At 37.6% G+C, this 16,294-nt stretch overlaps 1 protein-coding gene across 1 annotated transcript; it reads left to right on the top strand.

Annotated features, from left to right (window-relative positions):
• Nucleotides 1-6: 6 nt before the first annotated feature.
• Nucleotides 7-8,581, top strand: UFM1 (ubiquitin fold modifier 1). Its single transcript, XM_017731288.1, has 6 exons — nt 7-10; nt 101-157; nt 889-946; nt 3,063-3,102; nt 3,479-3,511; nt 7,208-8,581. Coding segments are annotated over exons 1-6 (258 nt in total). The 5' UTR covers nt 7-8; the 3' UTR covers nt 7,276-8,581.
• The last annotated feature ends 7,713 nt before the right edge of the window (nt 8,582-16,294 follow it).

Below are 16,294 nucleotides of genomic sequence, written 5' to 3'. Positions count from 1 at the left end.
GCAGCACCATGTGAGTCAGGGAGGGAGGGAGAGACCGAGCGGGGGTCCCGCAGCCCTCCTCGCTCCTTCACCCAGCCCTAACCCCCTGCTCTCTCCACAGGTCGAAGGTCACCTTTAAAGTGACGCTCACCTCGGACCCCCGGTTGCCTTACAAAGTGTGAGTGCCGGGCCGGCGCTGCGTGGGGCGGCGGGGAAGTGAAACGGGGCGCATCGGGAATGGCTTCTGATGGCCATCCCGGCGGGCATTCCGCCAGCGGGAGCGGCGGTTGTCTCCCTCCATGCGGAATGACAGGCGATGTCTGTAGTTAGCCCTGCTCTTGGGGCTTTTCCACTTTGCCCCACTGCCCTGCGCGTCTTCCACAGTCACAGAATCATTCATGTTGGAAAAGACTTCCCAGACCAATGAGTGCAACCTCTGACCGATCACGGGCTTGTCAACCAGACCATGGCACTAAGGGCCACGTTCTGGCTTTTCTTGAACACCTGCAGGCATGGTGACTCCACCGCTTCCCTGTGTAGCCTGTTCCAATGTGTGACAACCCTTTCAGTGAAAAATTCCTCCTGATGTTCAGCCTGAGCCGTCCCTGCCACAGCTTGAGGCCAGGTTCTCTCCTGGAGAGCACATTGCTACAGAGCTTAATCCCACAGCTCTTGAGATTTGCCACATCTGCTGAAACTTAGAGGTGTTCTCATTTTCTGCTAAAAATGCTTCTCTTGAAGCATCTGACACCCACCAGGGACCTATTCTCCCCTTGATTACTGGTTGCACAGCTTTGGCAAAAGTACTGCCATTGGTAAAAGTGAAGTTTCAATTGCTAGTTTAATAGCAGATAAAGTTACTTTTCGGTTTGTTTTGGCAGCCACGTATTACTTGTGTTGTGATTTCAGGTTAAGCGTGCCTGAGAGCACACCTTTCACAGCCGTCCTCAAATTTGCTGCGGAAGAAGTAAGTAGAGAGTGATGATGCTGGTTTTTAACATTTTGCATGTTCTTGAAAGTGAAAGCCTTTTTAATGGTAAAAATGCAGTGGTTAATTCAACAGAAGGAACTGCTATTGGATACAGATGGTCAAAAGCTTTACTGGCCTCAGTCGGGGCCTGACAGAGCTTGCAGAATCCTAAACTTAGTGATCCTTGCACAAATTATGCATCAGCAGCTGGCATTGAGGTGCTTTCTGTTCTTCTTTGTAATTAAACTATTTTATATCAGTGATGTCAAAATTTGTGACAGTGGAGAAGTGGAGAGAATTTAAAGATACTGCTATTGGATACTTAATATTAAAATTTCTTATGTGGAATACCAAGAAAATTCTTTAGCATTATTCAGGAAACTCTTAAACTCTTTTTACATTCAGTTCCAGTAATCTCTGACTTTGGAAGACACATGGTTTATGATTGTGGAAGGTATTGAGATCAGCCATATGGGATAAATTCAAAAAACTGACTGTGTTCTTTGGCTTCTGCGTGTTGGTCTTTCACATGGAATCCTATACCATTAGGTGTCTAAATTGCTCACATAATGTATTTGAAGAGATGTATCATGTTGTTTCAGGTTAAGCATGCAAAGATTAAGAGGCATTCACCAGGTGTAAACAGTAAGATCAAATGCATGATAGCTCTCTTCATCTAACTGACAAAAAATTGAGCTGAGAGTCTGTTCTTGCAGTTCCCCCCTCTGTCTTTTCAGGAGAACCTGGGAAATTCTGGGTTATTGAAAATTCTTTTGTTTGAGCATTGTAATAAAATAGTTAGGAAGGATAATGGACTCCTGGTCTTGAGTCTCCTTATGTTGTTACTGTTACACCACAGATGTGACAGAAGCTCTTAGAGGAAACAGAGCTTGTGGGGGGAGGTTGTGGATTGGTTTTGTTGTAAATTTACTTGAAGAGAACATTATGCAGAATATTGCATGCTGTTAAAGATATTTGATGATTTGGGGGGTTTTATTATGTTTTCTTTTCCCCAGTTATTTTTATTCTGAACTGATATGGTTGTGCCCACACAACCCATACATAGAGACCTAGACTGAAAAGTCTAAGAAACAAGTATGAGACATCAGAAATGAGTGTGTGACTGAGTAGTTGGAGTTGTTGAAAGGGAGGGGCCACTTCTGGTGGGGGTTGCCACTGAACCTGTTAACTTCACCTACTCATGGAACCACAATGTTAGTTAGTGATAAGGTCATCTGAGAAATGGATTTAGAGAATCATTAGTGACTTAAATATTCACATTTAGCAAACCATTATTTTAATTGGTGTATTTTGAGTATCTATGGGAGTTTTACTGTTTGACCTCAGACTATGGATCAGCACTGAAGCTTTTTGCATCTCTCTGAGACCAGGCAGAATGAAGTGCTTGTAAACAAAGAGCAAAAAAAATATTGTTAAACTCTTCCCCGGGAATGAAGCCCCTTTGTGAACTGGCATTGAAAAGAATGAGAGATAATTTTCATGTTACATGATTTTTTTTTTTTGTTCCTTGAACTGCATAGCTTAAAATTACCTTATGCAGTGCGTTGTGATTCAAGAACCAGTTTCATGGAACCTGAATGAAACATATGTGGAAATGATCAAAATTTGGGCAAAGTTGTTACTTGTTCTCCAGGGGAAGTGGATTATCTTCTCAGTGATTAAAGCTCTTGGGGCAGAGAAGGATTTAAATTCTGGCTATCTAGCCTTAGCCAGTTTCTACTGAGATATCTCTCAGAGACTTAAAATTTGCCAAATCATAACCAGACTTGCCCTACTTAGAAAAAAATTGATTTTACAGTGTGTGGTATCTACTGGGTTTTTTTCCTTCATCTTTTCGAGCTACCTGGTACATGTCTCAGGTGTACACTTGCACAGTAGTTAGAAAAAAATCTCCATTACATTTGTGGAATTACTAGTAAAATACTCATCCATTTCCATTAAATATTGTTAACTATATCTATAAATCTGAAGGAACTCTTTTCTCATTTCTTATGTACCTGAACAAGCTAAAATGATAATTTAATATTACCCATATATTTTCTGCTTTAACTATGTCTCTTATGCTATTTTGTCGTACTCTTACTTCCTTTAGTTCAAAGTTCCTGCAGCAACAAGTGCCATTATAACAAACGGTAAGAATATCGTTTATTTTGTAATAGTTTTTGTATTGAAGTTGCAGTGAAGGTTATTGATAAAATCAATACTGTCTCGTATTTCACAAACTCTATGTACTGTAAATTGAATTTAATAATATTGCAGCATTATTTAAATTTCTTATGTATGGGGTGAAGATACTAAACCATTAATTCAGTTTTGTCCGAATACATAGCTGAAGGTTTCTTGTCAGTTCCCATGCTAAGAGTGTTTTTAGCTATAGGAAATAGCTGCATGATGACCTGATGTAATAGTTGTATCTTGTTGGTATGTTTTTTGAGCTGCAAGTTTAATGTAATAAGTTGTAATATGTCTGTTTCATCTTCTTTTTTCTCTTTCTTTCCTTCTTTGTAGATGGTATAGGAATAAATCCTGCACAGACAGCAGGTAAGTTACTGTATATGAATCCCAGCATTTAAAACTTGTTATTTCTCTTTCAGTCTAATGTATAGCACTTGGGGTTGTATTACATTTTGGGTTTTGACTTCTTAAATGGGAGGGGCATTATCCAGTAGTTAAAATCTAGTCATTGTAGGGTGCAAAATGTTAAATCCAAAGAACAGTGTTTGAACTTTTTGTTCAGTGTTTGTTTATTTAGTTCTGTGAAAAAGTGAGGGACTTCTGATCTTCAGAGCTTTGCATTTAATGTGCAGTTTGAAAGCAATACTGTAATACATGCTACTGCAGTAACAAGTAACAGCTATATTCCCCCCTCTATATCTAATTCAGTAGTAATTGCTGTTTTAGCAGCACTTCTCATGAGGTATGTTAAAAAAAGTAAGAGTTTTAGAGCAGGAACTCCAGGAGCTGTGGAAGGTGTGTTTTTAGAAGAGTTGGGTCGGAACTAGGTGGTCATAGAGGTCTCTTCCAAATCAAATCATTCTTTGGTTCTTGCTGGTAGCTCTTGTTCTCACCAAGGGATTCCATGTCAGAAATCCCTGAATTCAAATGTGGAGGCTGGCTATGAGAGAAGCATTTATCTCTGTCACAGAAAAGTGTAAGGCTGTTCCCTGTCACCTCCTGAAATACATGGAAACATAGTACAGATATGTACCAATAATGGTCTGCTGTCTGGAAGCAGATTGTGTGGACTTGCTCTTGAAAAGCTATACTTTTAAACTAATTGGGAAATAATTACAGTAGTCTAATCTTAAACCATTAGAGAAGAGAGTGGAACAGAGTATCCTGATAGAAAGTTATGAACATTTCTCACCTACTAGGTACTAATAAAAACAGCTTTGGTGCTTATGGAATCCAGTCATCCAGTGAAAACTGAATAATTTTACCCCTGCTTGCAAACATGAGGAATGTTTGGTAGAGACTTGCTGCTATTCTGGTTTTTGCATGAAATCCATGCATCCATCTCTCTCATTTATGCCCTCTGAATGCCAGTCATTATTGAAGGTACCACAGGAAAAAAGAAAACACAAAAACAAGGTATTATCAGCACACTTAGCTGTGTAAACTAGAGTATAAAGTAAATCCTTGCAGAGCACAGAACAGTATCTGATGTTTAGAGGAGCAGTTGCTTGACACTACTTTGGGGAATTTCTTGAAGTTGTAAAAGAAACCATTTAAGTGTAGAGACATGTTTCTGAGATCTGTGATTGCATTAACAACATTGGAAAATGAAGATCAAATAAGCGTTTGGCTTTCTGCTCCACTGGAGACTTCTGTCCTGCCTTCGGACACCTGGATTATGGTTTCACAGGTGTAGTGCCTCAGGCAGACTCCTCAGCTGATGCTGTCCTCATCGTGATCCCATGATCAAGTGTATTAAAAACAGATAATAGATCTAATAATTTAGTGTAGTTACTAGATCATCACCCACATATAAAGCCACGTTTTCACATGACCACTGAAGAATACTTAGGCAAAATGGTAAAGTTGCTTAAGGTATACTTAGGCTGTTTCTCTTCCTCAGCAGTATGCTTTCATTTTTTATTATGTAGCTCAAATTAGTTGTAGCTTAATCCTTTAAAGTAAATGTATTTAGAACTACTTGACTGCTGAGCAAAAGCATCCATAAAGTAGTTCATTATACTTGCAGCTGTGCATATTGAATTCACGTCTCCAGTTGATTTGCTTTACCTCTCCTAAGCTCTTATAAATATTGAGGGATTATTCAGTAGTATAAAACAGCATCTCATAATCAAGAAACAGGTAAATCAAAAGCATCTAGATGCAGAATGTTGTCATCACTGCCTTATTCTCCAGATGTAATATTAGGCACATGGATTATGTTTTTTTAACATAGGTGTTCTGGCAATGCTGTGTGATGTTGCTCTCAACTGGGAAAAAAACCAAAACAAACCAGTCCACAGCAAAACAAACCTCCAAAATAAATCCAAACAAAACAAGCAAAATACAACCCACGCCAAACCCAGTGCTCAGACCAAAATCCCTCCTCAGTTTACAAGTAAACATCTATAATTTAGGTATAAACTTCTGTTCAGCCTCATTATTTGGTATCTCAAAATAAAATTACTTTTTTCCCTTCTTTTTAAATTTTTTTTTCATATATCAGAGTTCCTGCAGATTGAACAGTTACTTAAGTCTTCAAAAACTTCCAAAATAAGATATACAGGAATAAAATCTTAGTAATCCTTGGGGATTTCAGAGGTTTTGTACTGTTCCACGATTTCCTCTCCTTTCTGAAAAAAAGCACTCAAGTATGACTTTCATTTTCCTTACATGATTTCATGGAGCAGGGGAAATGAAAGCTGAAAGAGCTAGGCATAACACTTAATCCCTGTATTGATTTCAATTTTAAATCCTTGATAGTTCTGGGAATAGTATGCCATAATTTTAATAAAACCAGTGTGATATTAGTGATGGAAACAGACTGAGGTGAGGTGAGTTACTGTCTCCATGAGATGCAGCTGTGGCCTGTTTCAAAACATTACGAATTTTATGATGGCCATTACAACAGGACGTTTCCATCTAGGATAGTAAGGTTAGTAAGCAGTTCTCCAGTTTGTTGATGAGACAGGTTTGCATTCAGTGAGTTTTATAGATCTCTTCAGTACATGGTCTTGGCAGATCTGTAAAATCAGAATGTCTTCTGATAACATGTTCTTTTGAATTGATTCTCTAAGGGTCATTATGTTGACTGTGTACGATGGTTTTGATCCTGATCCACATGCTGGAGAAGTGGAGTTCAAAAAAAGGGTAGCTTTGTTCTAAGATGCAAACAACTTAAATGGATGTCAAGTATCTTAATTTTATTTGTGAGAGCACTCCACATCCCTGGAATGGGATGCTCAGGAGAGAAATACAATTGCTCTGTTTTAGAAGTTAATGCAAGGTTGAATAAGGAATCGCATACAGTCTATTTTGTGCAGTAATAGTATGAAGTAAAAAAGTAAACGTTCCATGTATTACTTAAATAATACATCACTTAGAGATGTGGTTTCATTTTCAAATGTTACATGTAACAGAAGAAAATAGCAGCCTGAATGACAATCCTGAATACATTAAAAAAATATTCAAGGCGTCTAAGTATTAGAAACTTCTAATTTTTTATTATGTCTTCTTATTATGTAAAGATTATGATGATTAAGAAAATACAGTAATAAATAAGAAGTGGAAAGGGATTTTTATGCTAAAATGAGACTAACTTATGCTTGCCTGTTTGGAGAACCTTCCTAAAAGGAAGGTATAATTGAGGTTCTGAAGTTAGAAGTCGGTAAGTACTGAACCAAGGAGAGAGCTAAAAATGAATGAATGCATGAATGACCTCAAGATAACAAAATAATTATGGAAAACTAAAACTTCATTTTCTTTTCTTCAAATTTTTATGGCTTATAAGTGAAATCAGGCATTCAAGTGTGAAACTGCAAAGTTTGAAAGGCTACACTTTGCAAGGTCTAGCATTTTTATTTAAAATAAAGAGCTCCTTGGAAAAAGAGGAGCATGATAAAATTCCATGGAAACATGAAAAATTTATTTCTGCTATGTCAAGAGGAATTACTATGAAGCTGTTAAACACTGACTTAACATTGTTATCCTTTAAACGTGTTTTTTGAGGTAACATTGTATTTTCTTGGTTAGTAATACATCCTGTTTTCTTTCTTTGTTTAGGAAATGTGTTTTTAAAGCATGGTTCAGATCTACGGCTCATTCCCAGAGATCGAGTTGGGAGCTCCTAACATCTTCTGAAAGCTGGGGAATAAGTGACGTTGCTGTGCAGCAGAGGTCTATTTATTTTGGAACTCCAAAATGCAACTAATTAATTGGACTTTTTTAAAGCGAGGAAAAATTACTTCCCAGGATTTGATTTTTTTTTTTTTTTTTTTGAAACAGAGATAATCATTTTCCTGTTAAAATATATTAACTCATACACTGATTCTTCCCTGACTAGTAGAAGAACAGGCTAATTGCATGTCATGTTGCTGCAAGAAGGACAGGCTTCTCTATAGGTGTTACTGAGACCACAAGGGTAAACACAGCCACCATCAAGAGGTATTTAAAATACTGGATATTGTTGAGCCTACTTCGTGGAAGGGGGAATTGGGTTATGATTTTGCTACAAAGAAATTATTCCTACTGTGTGCTAAAAGTTGGGGGTTTTCCCGGTGTTTTTTTTAATAAAGTTATTCCCATGTTTAGAGGAACAGCTTTCACCTGGCTCAAGTATTAGGCTCAAGTATTAAGCTCAAGTAGAACAGAAATTTCAGGAGTTCATTACTCAAATAAGTAAACAGTTGCCAAATGTTCCAAAGTAATTCTAAGATTTAATTGCTGCAAGTATTTGAGATACAGGAGAAAACAAGAGGTTTCTGTGTTTTAAGACTTCATTCAGACATACTGTGAAGTTAAATTAAACTCAATTTACAAGAATTTATGAGACCAAGTCTCTTCACATGAAGTGCCATCAGCTGAGAAGGATTGCAATGTAATTTGGGAATGTGTAGGTACAGGTCAAATACGTCATTCCTTTTTAAGTAAACTAACACTGGTTCTTTCCAGAAGTCTTGGTTTTGTTACTGCCTGTTACATAGAAAACATCATAGAATTCACTGAAATATTTGTCTTCAGATTATAAATTGCCAGGTGTACACTATCAGTTGTATATTTTAAGTAGAGAAATTGCTGCTTTTCTTGAACTGGTTATCTACGTTGTAATTTAATGTATTTGGCAAAATCTTACCATATTGCATTTTTTTCTGTTCTACTGAGTTGAATGGAAAGAACAATGGGTATTGTAGTGCTTGGTTAAATGACTATTGTCACAAATACAACTGTCCTGTGCAATCATCGTGCTTTAGAAAGATGTTCAGATAATGTGTCAGGTAATGCAGAAGTATAAAATGCCCTTCTGAGTGGGTGTAAGCTGAGGAAATAGAGAAAAACACTTCAGAAATCAATATTTGACTATAAACAGCTTCCAAATTTAAGATAAATTGTAAAATTCTGTATTTCTATTTAATAAACAATTATATGAAAAAGTGCAAACATTGTTCCTCTCATATTCTTAAAGTTTGACGATAATTAAAAACTTCCCATTAAGCTTTTATTCAACATGCTTTGAGATTCATTTTAAGCCAAAAGATTGCTAGTATGCAGAATTCTACAGAACACTGCCCCAAAGGGCAAAGTACATAGTTTTTGTTAATCTAATGCCACAATATAATTAGGATGAGCAAAATTAATTGCTGGTAATTTTTAGCTGCAAATCTCTTGACTGAATGCTTGACAAAGCACCTGATACTGGAATATAACAAACAGGAATCTTTTTTTTTTCCTGTCTAAAGGTGCAATGTTTTTGAAGGGCCATCACGGTTAAATGCATTTTGAAACTAGGATGCTCCGATGTTTATATAATTGAGGGTTATATAAAAATGATTTCATGTGGTGGCTAACATTTCTAACACTGTTATTTAGGTTATAACACAGCATAAAGTATTTGTTTGACATACTGCATTGCAGGTAGTTTATGTAACATGCTAAGAATTTGTTCATTTGGAAAAATAACTGGTATTTTTAGTACTCTGTTCATTACACCTTTGTCCCAGTATGGCCTCTAAAATCTGAACATGGCTTTTCAAGACACTTGATTTCAGTGCTGAAATGTATTTAGCAATCTTCTGCAAGTTGACTTGACCTTTGCAAGTTGATTTTGTTAAGTCATGTTCGTATATGGTTGTATAGGAAACTTTAAGTTTCTAGGGCTTGGGGTTTTTTAGAAGATCGTGGAAATGCTGTGCTCCCACATTTGCACTGGTCTGTCTGTCCATACTTTATGGTGTACTTTGGAAATCAACTCTGCCTGGCAGTTGTGTTGTCAGCTCTGGTTATAACCTGAATGGTGTTAAACAAAAGATTTGTGTTGTTTGTGATTCACTTTGTCAGACCTTTGCTGAAGTCAATTTGAAGGGTCTTTTTTCTGTATTTTACATTTATAAAAGGATGGCTGATTTATGTTACAAAGATACTCTGTGAAAAAATAAATTGGCAGAAGCATAAATTGTGAAAAGTCCCACCAAAACTTTCAGATATCTCTTATTGTTGTTTTGGTTTATACAAGATCATAGAAGTATTATTTTGATAGAATTTTTAAAGATATCATGGACATTTTTCAGGGAGGAAAGCACAATGCCCTGATGAAGTACAGTAGAATGGGAGAAGTTAGAAAATGGCCCTGATAATAAATTCTATCAGCAGTATGGTTTTCTTCCTGTGTTCTTGTCACAAAATCCAACTTTATTCTGTGTTTGAGATGAAAAGGCCATTGTCCTTTCTTGTTGTTACTAAGTAAGAATCATAAAAATTGTTGACAGTAGGTCTCAAAAGTTGAGAATTCTTATTCTTTGTGTTTAGCTTGATCATAAAAGCCCAGCTCCCACTGCTTGCTCCAGTGATACGAGGAGCAGTCGGAGTAAGAGAAGGAGCTGTTCCAGCAGGACTGCACAATGAGTGTATTCTGAAGGTGCTGGGGCACAGCAGTCCTTTGTATGGCAGCATGCAGGTGGCCTTCAAACAGCACTTTAATGGGGCACTGGGAAAACTCAATGCTGCAGTCATCCTAGCAGCGCTGTGGATACTGTTCCAGTGATTGTAGCAGGAGTGCTAAGCTCCAGCTGGGTGAACTTCAGTCCGTGTGCAATGCACAGTGTTCAGAGCTGAATACAGAATACCCAACGAACATTTCAGTAGTGAATTTCAGCCACTGATGGAAGGTAAATACTGGTGAGTGTTCACAAAGGTAAGTGTGATCTTTTTGAGGCTAATCTCTGCAGGCTGCTTCTGAAGTTTAACTTATTAAAAGTCCTCCAGAGAGATTCAGAGTAGCTAAAAGAATCTTCAGTTCTGAATGGCTCTCTGAGAAGCCTTTATCTCCTCACTGGCTAAAGAGAGCAGTTGATGCATTAACCTGCAGGGGCTAACATTAACCTTTATGAATGCCTTCCCCAACTGGTACTTCCCCCTCCCTTCAATACTGTATGTTACATACTTTGTCCACTCAGTCTTGTTTGATCTTGATTAACACATGGTACAAGGTTCCCAGGGACTTGTTCAAAATAACAACAACTTTTGTGCATGAAATCAAAACTGCTTTTTGATGTAATTTAATTAGCTGAATGCAATTTTTATCCTTTTACAACAGGTTCAGGCCCTTGGTGGTCGTGTGAGGAAGGCTTGTAATTTTTTACAGAAAGCATTGCCAGCTTAAAAATAGTTCTGTTTAGAAATAAAGAAGAAAATGTGTGTACTGAGGAGGAAAACAAAAGATTCTACTACTGAATCTTTTCGGAGTATGGATTTGTTCTCCTTTATTTCTTTGAAGTGATTAAATGTTCCTGGCAAGCAGATTTTGAAGGGTTTTGAATGCACCCAAATAGCCACTAATAAAAGGACCATGTGCAGGTGCTCCTGTTTACTATTATGAACAAAATCCTGAGGCTATGAGTAGGAACAGTGACTCTCACTACTGAGAAATACCAGATGTGTGTAAGAACTATACCATCGCTAGAGGCTTTTGATAATTTTAATGGAGAGAATCGCTCTTTGATTTTGAACAATAGATAAATTTGTTTACAGACCTTGAAAGTAGTCCTCATCTGGTGGGAGTGAGATCCCTGTCCAGAATCCCTTTCACTGCTCATGATATTTGATAGGAAGTAAGTCTGGAACAGTCTGGCCATTAAATAACTGGACTTCTCCCAGTGGAATTCTGTCTCAAAGATGTAGTGTGAACTAAGAAGTGCAGCACTTTTATCTTCAGAAGACTTGGCTGTGATAAAAATCCATTGCTGTCTGATGAAAAGTTTAAAATTAAAAGAAAAGAGGGTGGGGAATATTCTTTGTATTACCTGTTGAGTCGTGAGGTCATTTTGCAATTCCAGGCTCACACTGTATGACTTCTTATAGGAGAAGCCACAAGATCTTAGTAAATATTTGCTATCAAACATCTTAGAAATTCAACTGAAGAGCTGTGGGCTATTTGTAAGACAGTAAATGTGAAACAAATAGACCTATGAAGCATATCCACATCTAGGGAACACTTGATAGGGATGACCATAAGTAGCTTGGTATTAATACTGATGCATGCTTCTAATGCTTAAAAGCATCAGGCATTACTTTGAACTGCTTTTCACATCTGTTCTTTGCAAAGTCGTTTTTAATATTTTTGATTGCATGCTTGCTTTGCCAAAGTGCTGTTAATTTTTACTATGGGCCAAACTTCGTGCTATGATTTTTCTAGAGTTTAGAAATAGAAATGCTGCTTCTGCCCCAAGCTGGGTTTATGCAGACCTTGACTATATATCCATGTGTGACTGACCTAAGCAGTGCTCGTAACTCCTCCCCTGAGGAAGGGACCTGAAAGATCATCTATTTCAACCCCCCTGCCATGAGCACAGGTGCTTTCCATTAGGCCAGGCAGCTCTCAGCCTTTTTGCAAATTAAATTTTTTATGTTTAAATTGAAAACAAAAAGGCGATGCTGGATGTAGCTAATCGGCTGATGTTTATTGCAGTAGCTTTTTAAGCCATGGGCGGGGGAGGGAGGAAATAATATTGCTGTAATAAAGTGCTGTCAGGCGATTCATGTTGCTTGAAAAATTAACATCTTTAAATTCATTTTTGCATTGACATTTCCAGTTAGTAGAGACCCATTAATTTGTGACAGGGTTCTGTTCCATTGCTGTGGGCTCTTGAATAGTATACAAATAATACTGGCTAACAAAGAGCAGCCAGGCATCCTTACCAGCAGCAGGAACGGGGAAGGTTTGTACAAGCACTCAATGTCAGTAAAGCCCCACCCATGCAGAGCTGCTTATTAGCACTTGAACAAGAGCGCAGTACATCTTGCCAGCTGTTTCGTAGTCGATGGGATCCATTGTAGGTGACAATGAGAATCAAATGGTCCTATTATTTATGCCAGGTTCATTTAATTCCCACTCCTTGACTAAATGCTGTTCCAGATGAATATGTGTGTATAGCACAAAGTAAGAGTATCCACAGTGAGCTCAAGGACTCATCATTCTTATTTCATGACTCTGTTTTGGACAGCTCCAACTCCCTCCAAGAGACGTCTGTTCTGAAGTGGCGTTGCAGGACAGTCAGTTCCATGGGGCTTCACGTTCAAGAATCTGTCATTTAAAAGCTGGTCTGAAGTTTATGCATTTCATTTTTATTTGTCATCCTGTGGTCATGGAAATTTAAGGTGGAGAGCTTCCACTGATCTTCAGACCTTAGGGTCAGGGATTGCTGAAGTTTTAAGTGCCACATCTAAACATCTAAATAACAGGAAAGCAATTTTAGCCATGTGCTTTTGTAAATTAGACTTAAATATCTTCTGCCCTACTGACATGCCAGAAGAACTTAATAATGTCAGAAAATTTTGAAGCCATGAAAAATATTAAGGAGGAGTAGAAAAAAAAATGAAGAGGATCTAAAAATGAGAGCATGTGGGTATTACAGAGCCTGATAAAACCTGATATCCCATTTCAGTTTTGTGGTTCTCAAAATTTTCGTTGGTGACCACTACCCTGTCATTATGCCATTACCCTGATTCCAGACACTTCCAGTTATGTACTGAAGAGATGACTTGTCTCTGAGCATCTCTAAAGAAACATCCTCCTTTCAATTTTGATTGTTCAGGACAGTCACCTGTCTGATATCAATTATACTTCACTTGGAGACATCATGTCTTTTGTCATTGCAGTAGTGCAGACTATTTTATGTCTAAATGATTAAAGTAATGCAGTTTACACTGGGAAAGTCCTTGCACCTAAGGAAGCATAGCAAATACATAAATTATCCTCTATTCTAAAAATAGTTGAAGTTATCAGGTATTTTTAGTTCTCTAAAATGAAATTGAAAGAAAACCTGTAACTCTACCACTTTATCCTGGAAGTGGCAGCTATCAAAGTAAAGTATGCATTCTTCTTCCTATTGTGCCTTGAAAGCAAATGTTACTTTTAGTTTGAAAAGTGAGATCACCTGGAAAATGAAACCTATTAAATTGCTGCTGTGATATGCTTGCATTGATTGATGACCTCAAATTAGAATGGCAAGGAAAGGCTGTAACAGCCTTTAGTGTTTATCACAAAACTAAGATATTCATAAAGATGTTTTAACTCAGGGTTTGGCTGGTTAGTGGAAATTATTTTAATGAAATCCTTGACAGCTTTTTTATTCTGAACATTTGACAGTTGATGATGACTTAATGCAAATCAAATTCCTGCTTATTAGTGCTCAAATATTAGTTTTAGTAAGGCTTCCCTGGTATGAGTGAGGCATGTCCCTGCACCCCAAATCTTGTGCACTGTACTGCAATTCATGTTCCAGTGTAAAGCTAAATGAAGACAAATAATTACTTCGATTATTTAGTGATGGTGGACTGAAACACCAATTCTGTCCAAAAAGAAAGAGAAAGAACCCTGAACTGTGAGGTGGCAAATAAACAGTTATGATATCAATAATACGTATGATCATCTACTTGAGTTCATGTGAACTTTTTAGTATTAAAAAATGAAAGAGTCTTATGGATGGGGAAGATCTGCAACCAAAATGCACTGTGCTTCATTTTGGTTTGCCAGAAGAAGTGTCAGCACTATTCCATTTGATTTAATGCAGAACACTATGTACAAAGAATTTTAATTTCTGTAGTACAGTAATTCTTCAACTATTTTTGTTGTTGACCTGCATGAATTATATATATATATATATTCTACATATGTAGAATTTCCAAAGGGACCTAAAGCTGTTCTGGAAATTTGTTAGGGATCCAAAGCTGAAAAAGGCTGAATAAAATTGATCTGGTTTAACTATTGGTCCTGCAGTATTTAAAGAATAAGGCAAGAATAACTCTAACTGTACTAGAAGGTGTTTCTGCAAAGGTGGTTCTTTAAAATACACTGCAAGTCTCTGGAAGTTTTGTAGACCAGAAAGTTTTAAACAAGCTCAATTTTAATTTGCAAAAATTAAGTCTATATCTAGGGCAACTGATGGGACCAGTGCCTGTAGGTGCCTGTTTCTACAGACCATAGGAGAAGCCTGGTCGATAAGTTTACACTAAGTGAACTGCTAGCTCAGCTAAGATGGATTCCAGTGAGGGAAGCTTTTACAGAAAACAACCATGAACCAGCACAGATGGGGAAGATGATGCTTCCTGTTCCCTGCAGATCATTGGTTTTATGAGCTTCCTAGCTACCCACAGTACTGCTGGTCATAAACATAGGCAGCTTAAGAATCTGTTTGAAACCAAGCTAGAAAAACTCTGTAGATTGTGCTTTAATTAAACTCCTGTCAGAGGTATTCAGGCAATAAATTATTTTAAAATCTTATAAATAACTCTGTCAATTCAATTAATTTCTTGTGTCATACATTTAAAGATGTTAATTTTTCTACTCCAAGGTGATTTTTTTCACTTAGGTTATGCTGCCATTTTCACACTTTATCACAGAATATGCTGAGCTGGAAGGGAGCCACAAGGATCATCAAGTCCAATTCTTGGCCCTGCACAGGGCAACCCCAAGAGTCACAGCATGTGCCTGAGAGCACTGTCCAAATACTTGAACTCTGTCAGGCTCGGTGCTGTGACCCCTTCCTTGGGGAGCCTGTTTGAGTGCCCAATGGCTTTTTTTTTCCTTAGAATTCTCTTCCCATCTACTTTTTAATAAATTTCTTCTTACTATTTTTTAATCCAATTCAGATTGTCTGTCATTATCTTGAGCCTTTTTCCATCACAGCTCTTTGAATTCCATTTTTCCCTTCTTTTCCTGAGACCTTTCCACAGTCCTGATTTCTGTTACTTAATGAAGCACAGTTAAAGAAGTCTGTGTGGATAGCATGTTAGGAATTGCTGAGCAATCCTCCTGCCTGTTTTGCTTTCTTAATCCCCAGTCTAGCTGATACCTTTTTTTTTTTTTTTCTCTTCCTGGCACCAGGGCTAATTTGGTGTGTGAGGACATGCTAGAATATTAATATAGGTAGCTGAAGAAGTCTCTTCTACACCAAATACAGGTTCGCCAAAAAAGAAAGAAAAAAAAAACAATCTGGCATGAAGAACACAGGCTCCAGTATTCTGGAAACATATCAGTCTGGACAACTCAAACATGAAATTAGTTTTGTCTGCTTTTTCATATTCTCCACATTGCTTCAGCAGAACCAAGTCTGTGTTACTCAAAAGATTGAGATCTGCAAGGCCGTTGTGTTAGCTGGGAAACCCAGTGCTATTGTGCCTTATTATTCTCTGTAGTTTTCTCTTTGTTTTTAACTTTTTGGTGTGTATATCTTCTCTTTTCTTCTTTTCTTCTTTTTTTTTTTTTTTTCTTCTGGAATAGTTCTTAAAGCATACTTTAATCCCATTATCCTACAAATCCACCATATATTATTTCCTTGCTAACTACAGCAGCTGATAATCAGTACAGCTACAGCCAGCTCTCATGCAGAGTGGTGAGAAGGACAATAAACAGAGCATAAGAAAATGTTTCAGGCATTTTAAAATAATCATACCTGCAGCAAAAGACTATAAAAATTGTGGTAAGGGACATAGGATTTTTGTGTTAATGGAGGCTATGAGAAAAGACCCTTCTCCAGCACTGAGGGGCTTCTCTTGGGCAGATGCACAGAACTGTTCTGTTCTGAGGAGGGAGGGAACCTCTCATGAAGTTTTCTGATTGTAAGTGGGAGACTGGCTGGGTGAAATGACCTGATCTAG

Source organism: Corvus brachyrhynchos, unplaced genomic scaffold, assembly GCF_000691975.1.
Source record: "Corvus brachyrhynchos isolate BGI_N302 unplaced genomic scaffold, ASM69197v1 scaffold103, whole genome shotgun sequence".
NCBI classification, from domain to species: Eukaryota; Metazoa; Chordata; class Aves; order Passeriformes; family Corvidae; genus Corvus; species Corvus brachyrhynchos.
The sequence above is the reverse complement of the archived record's forward strand: the minus strand, read 5'-3'. Positions and strand labels throughout refer to the sequence as shown.

Bases quoted from the DNA above. Each gene is read 5' to 3' on its own strand.
- UFM1 (XM_017731288.1), top strand. The intron at 3,103-3,478 runs GTAAGAATATCG...CCTTCTTTGTAG, and splicing joins AAGTGCCATTATAACAAACG to ATGGTATAGGAATAAATCCT. The intron at 3,512-7,207 runs GTAAGTTACTGT...TTCTTTGTTTAG, and splicing joins AAATCCTGCACAGACAGCAG to GAAATGTGTTTTTAAAGCAT.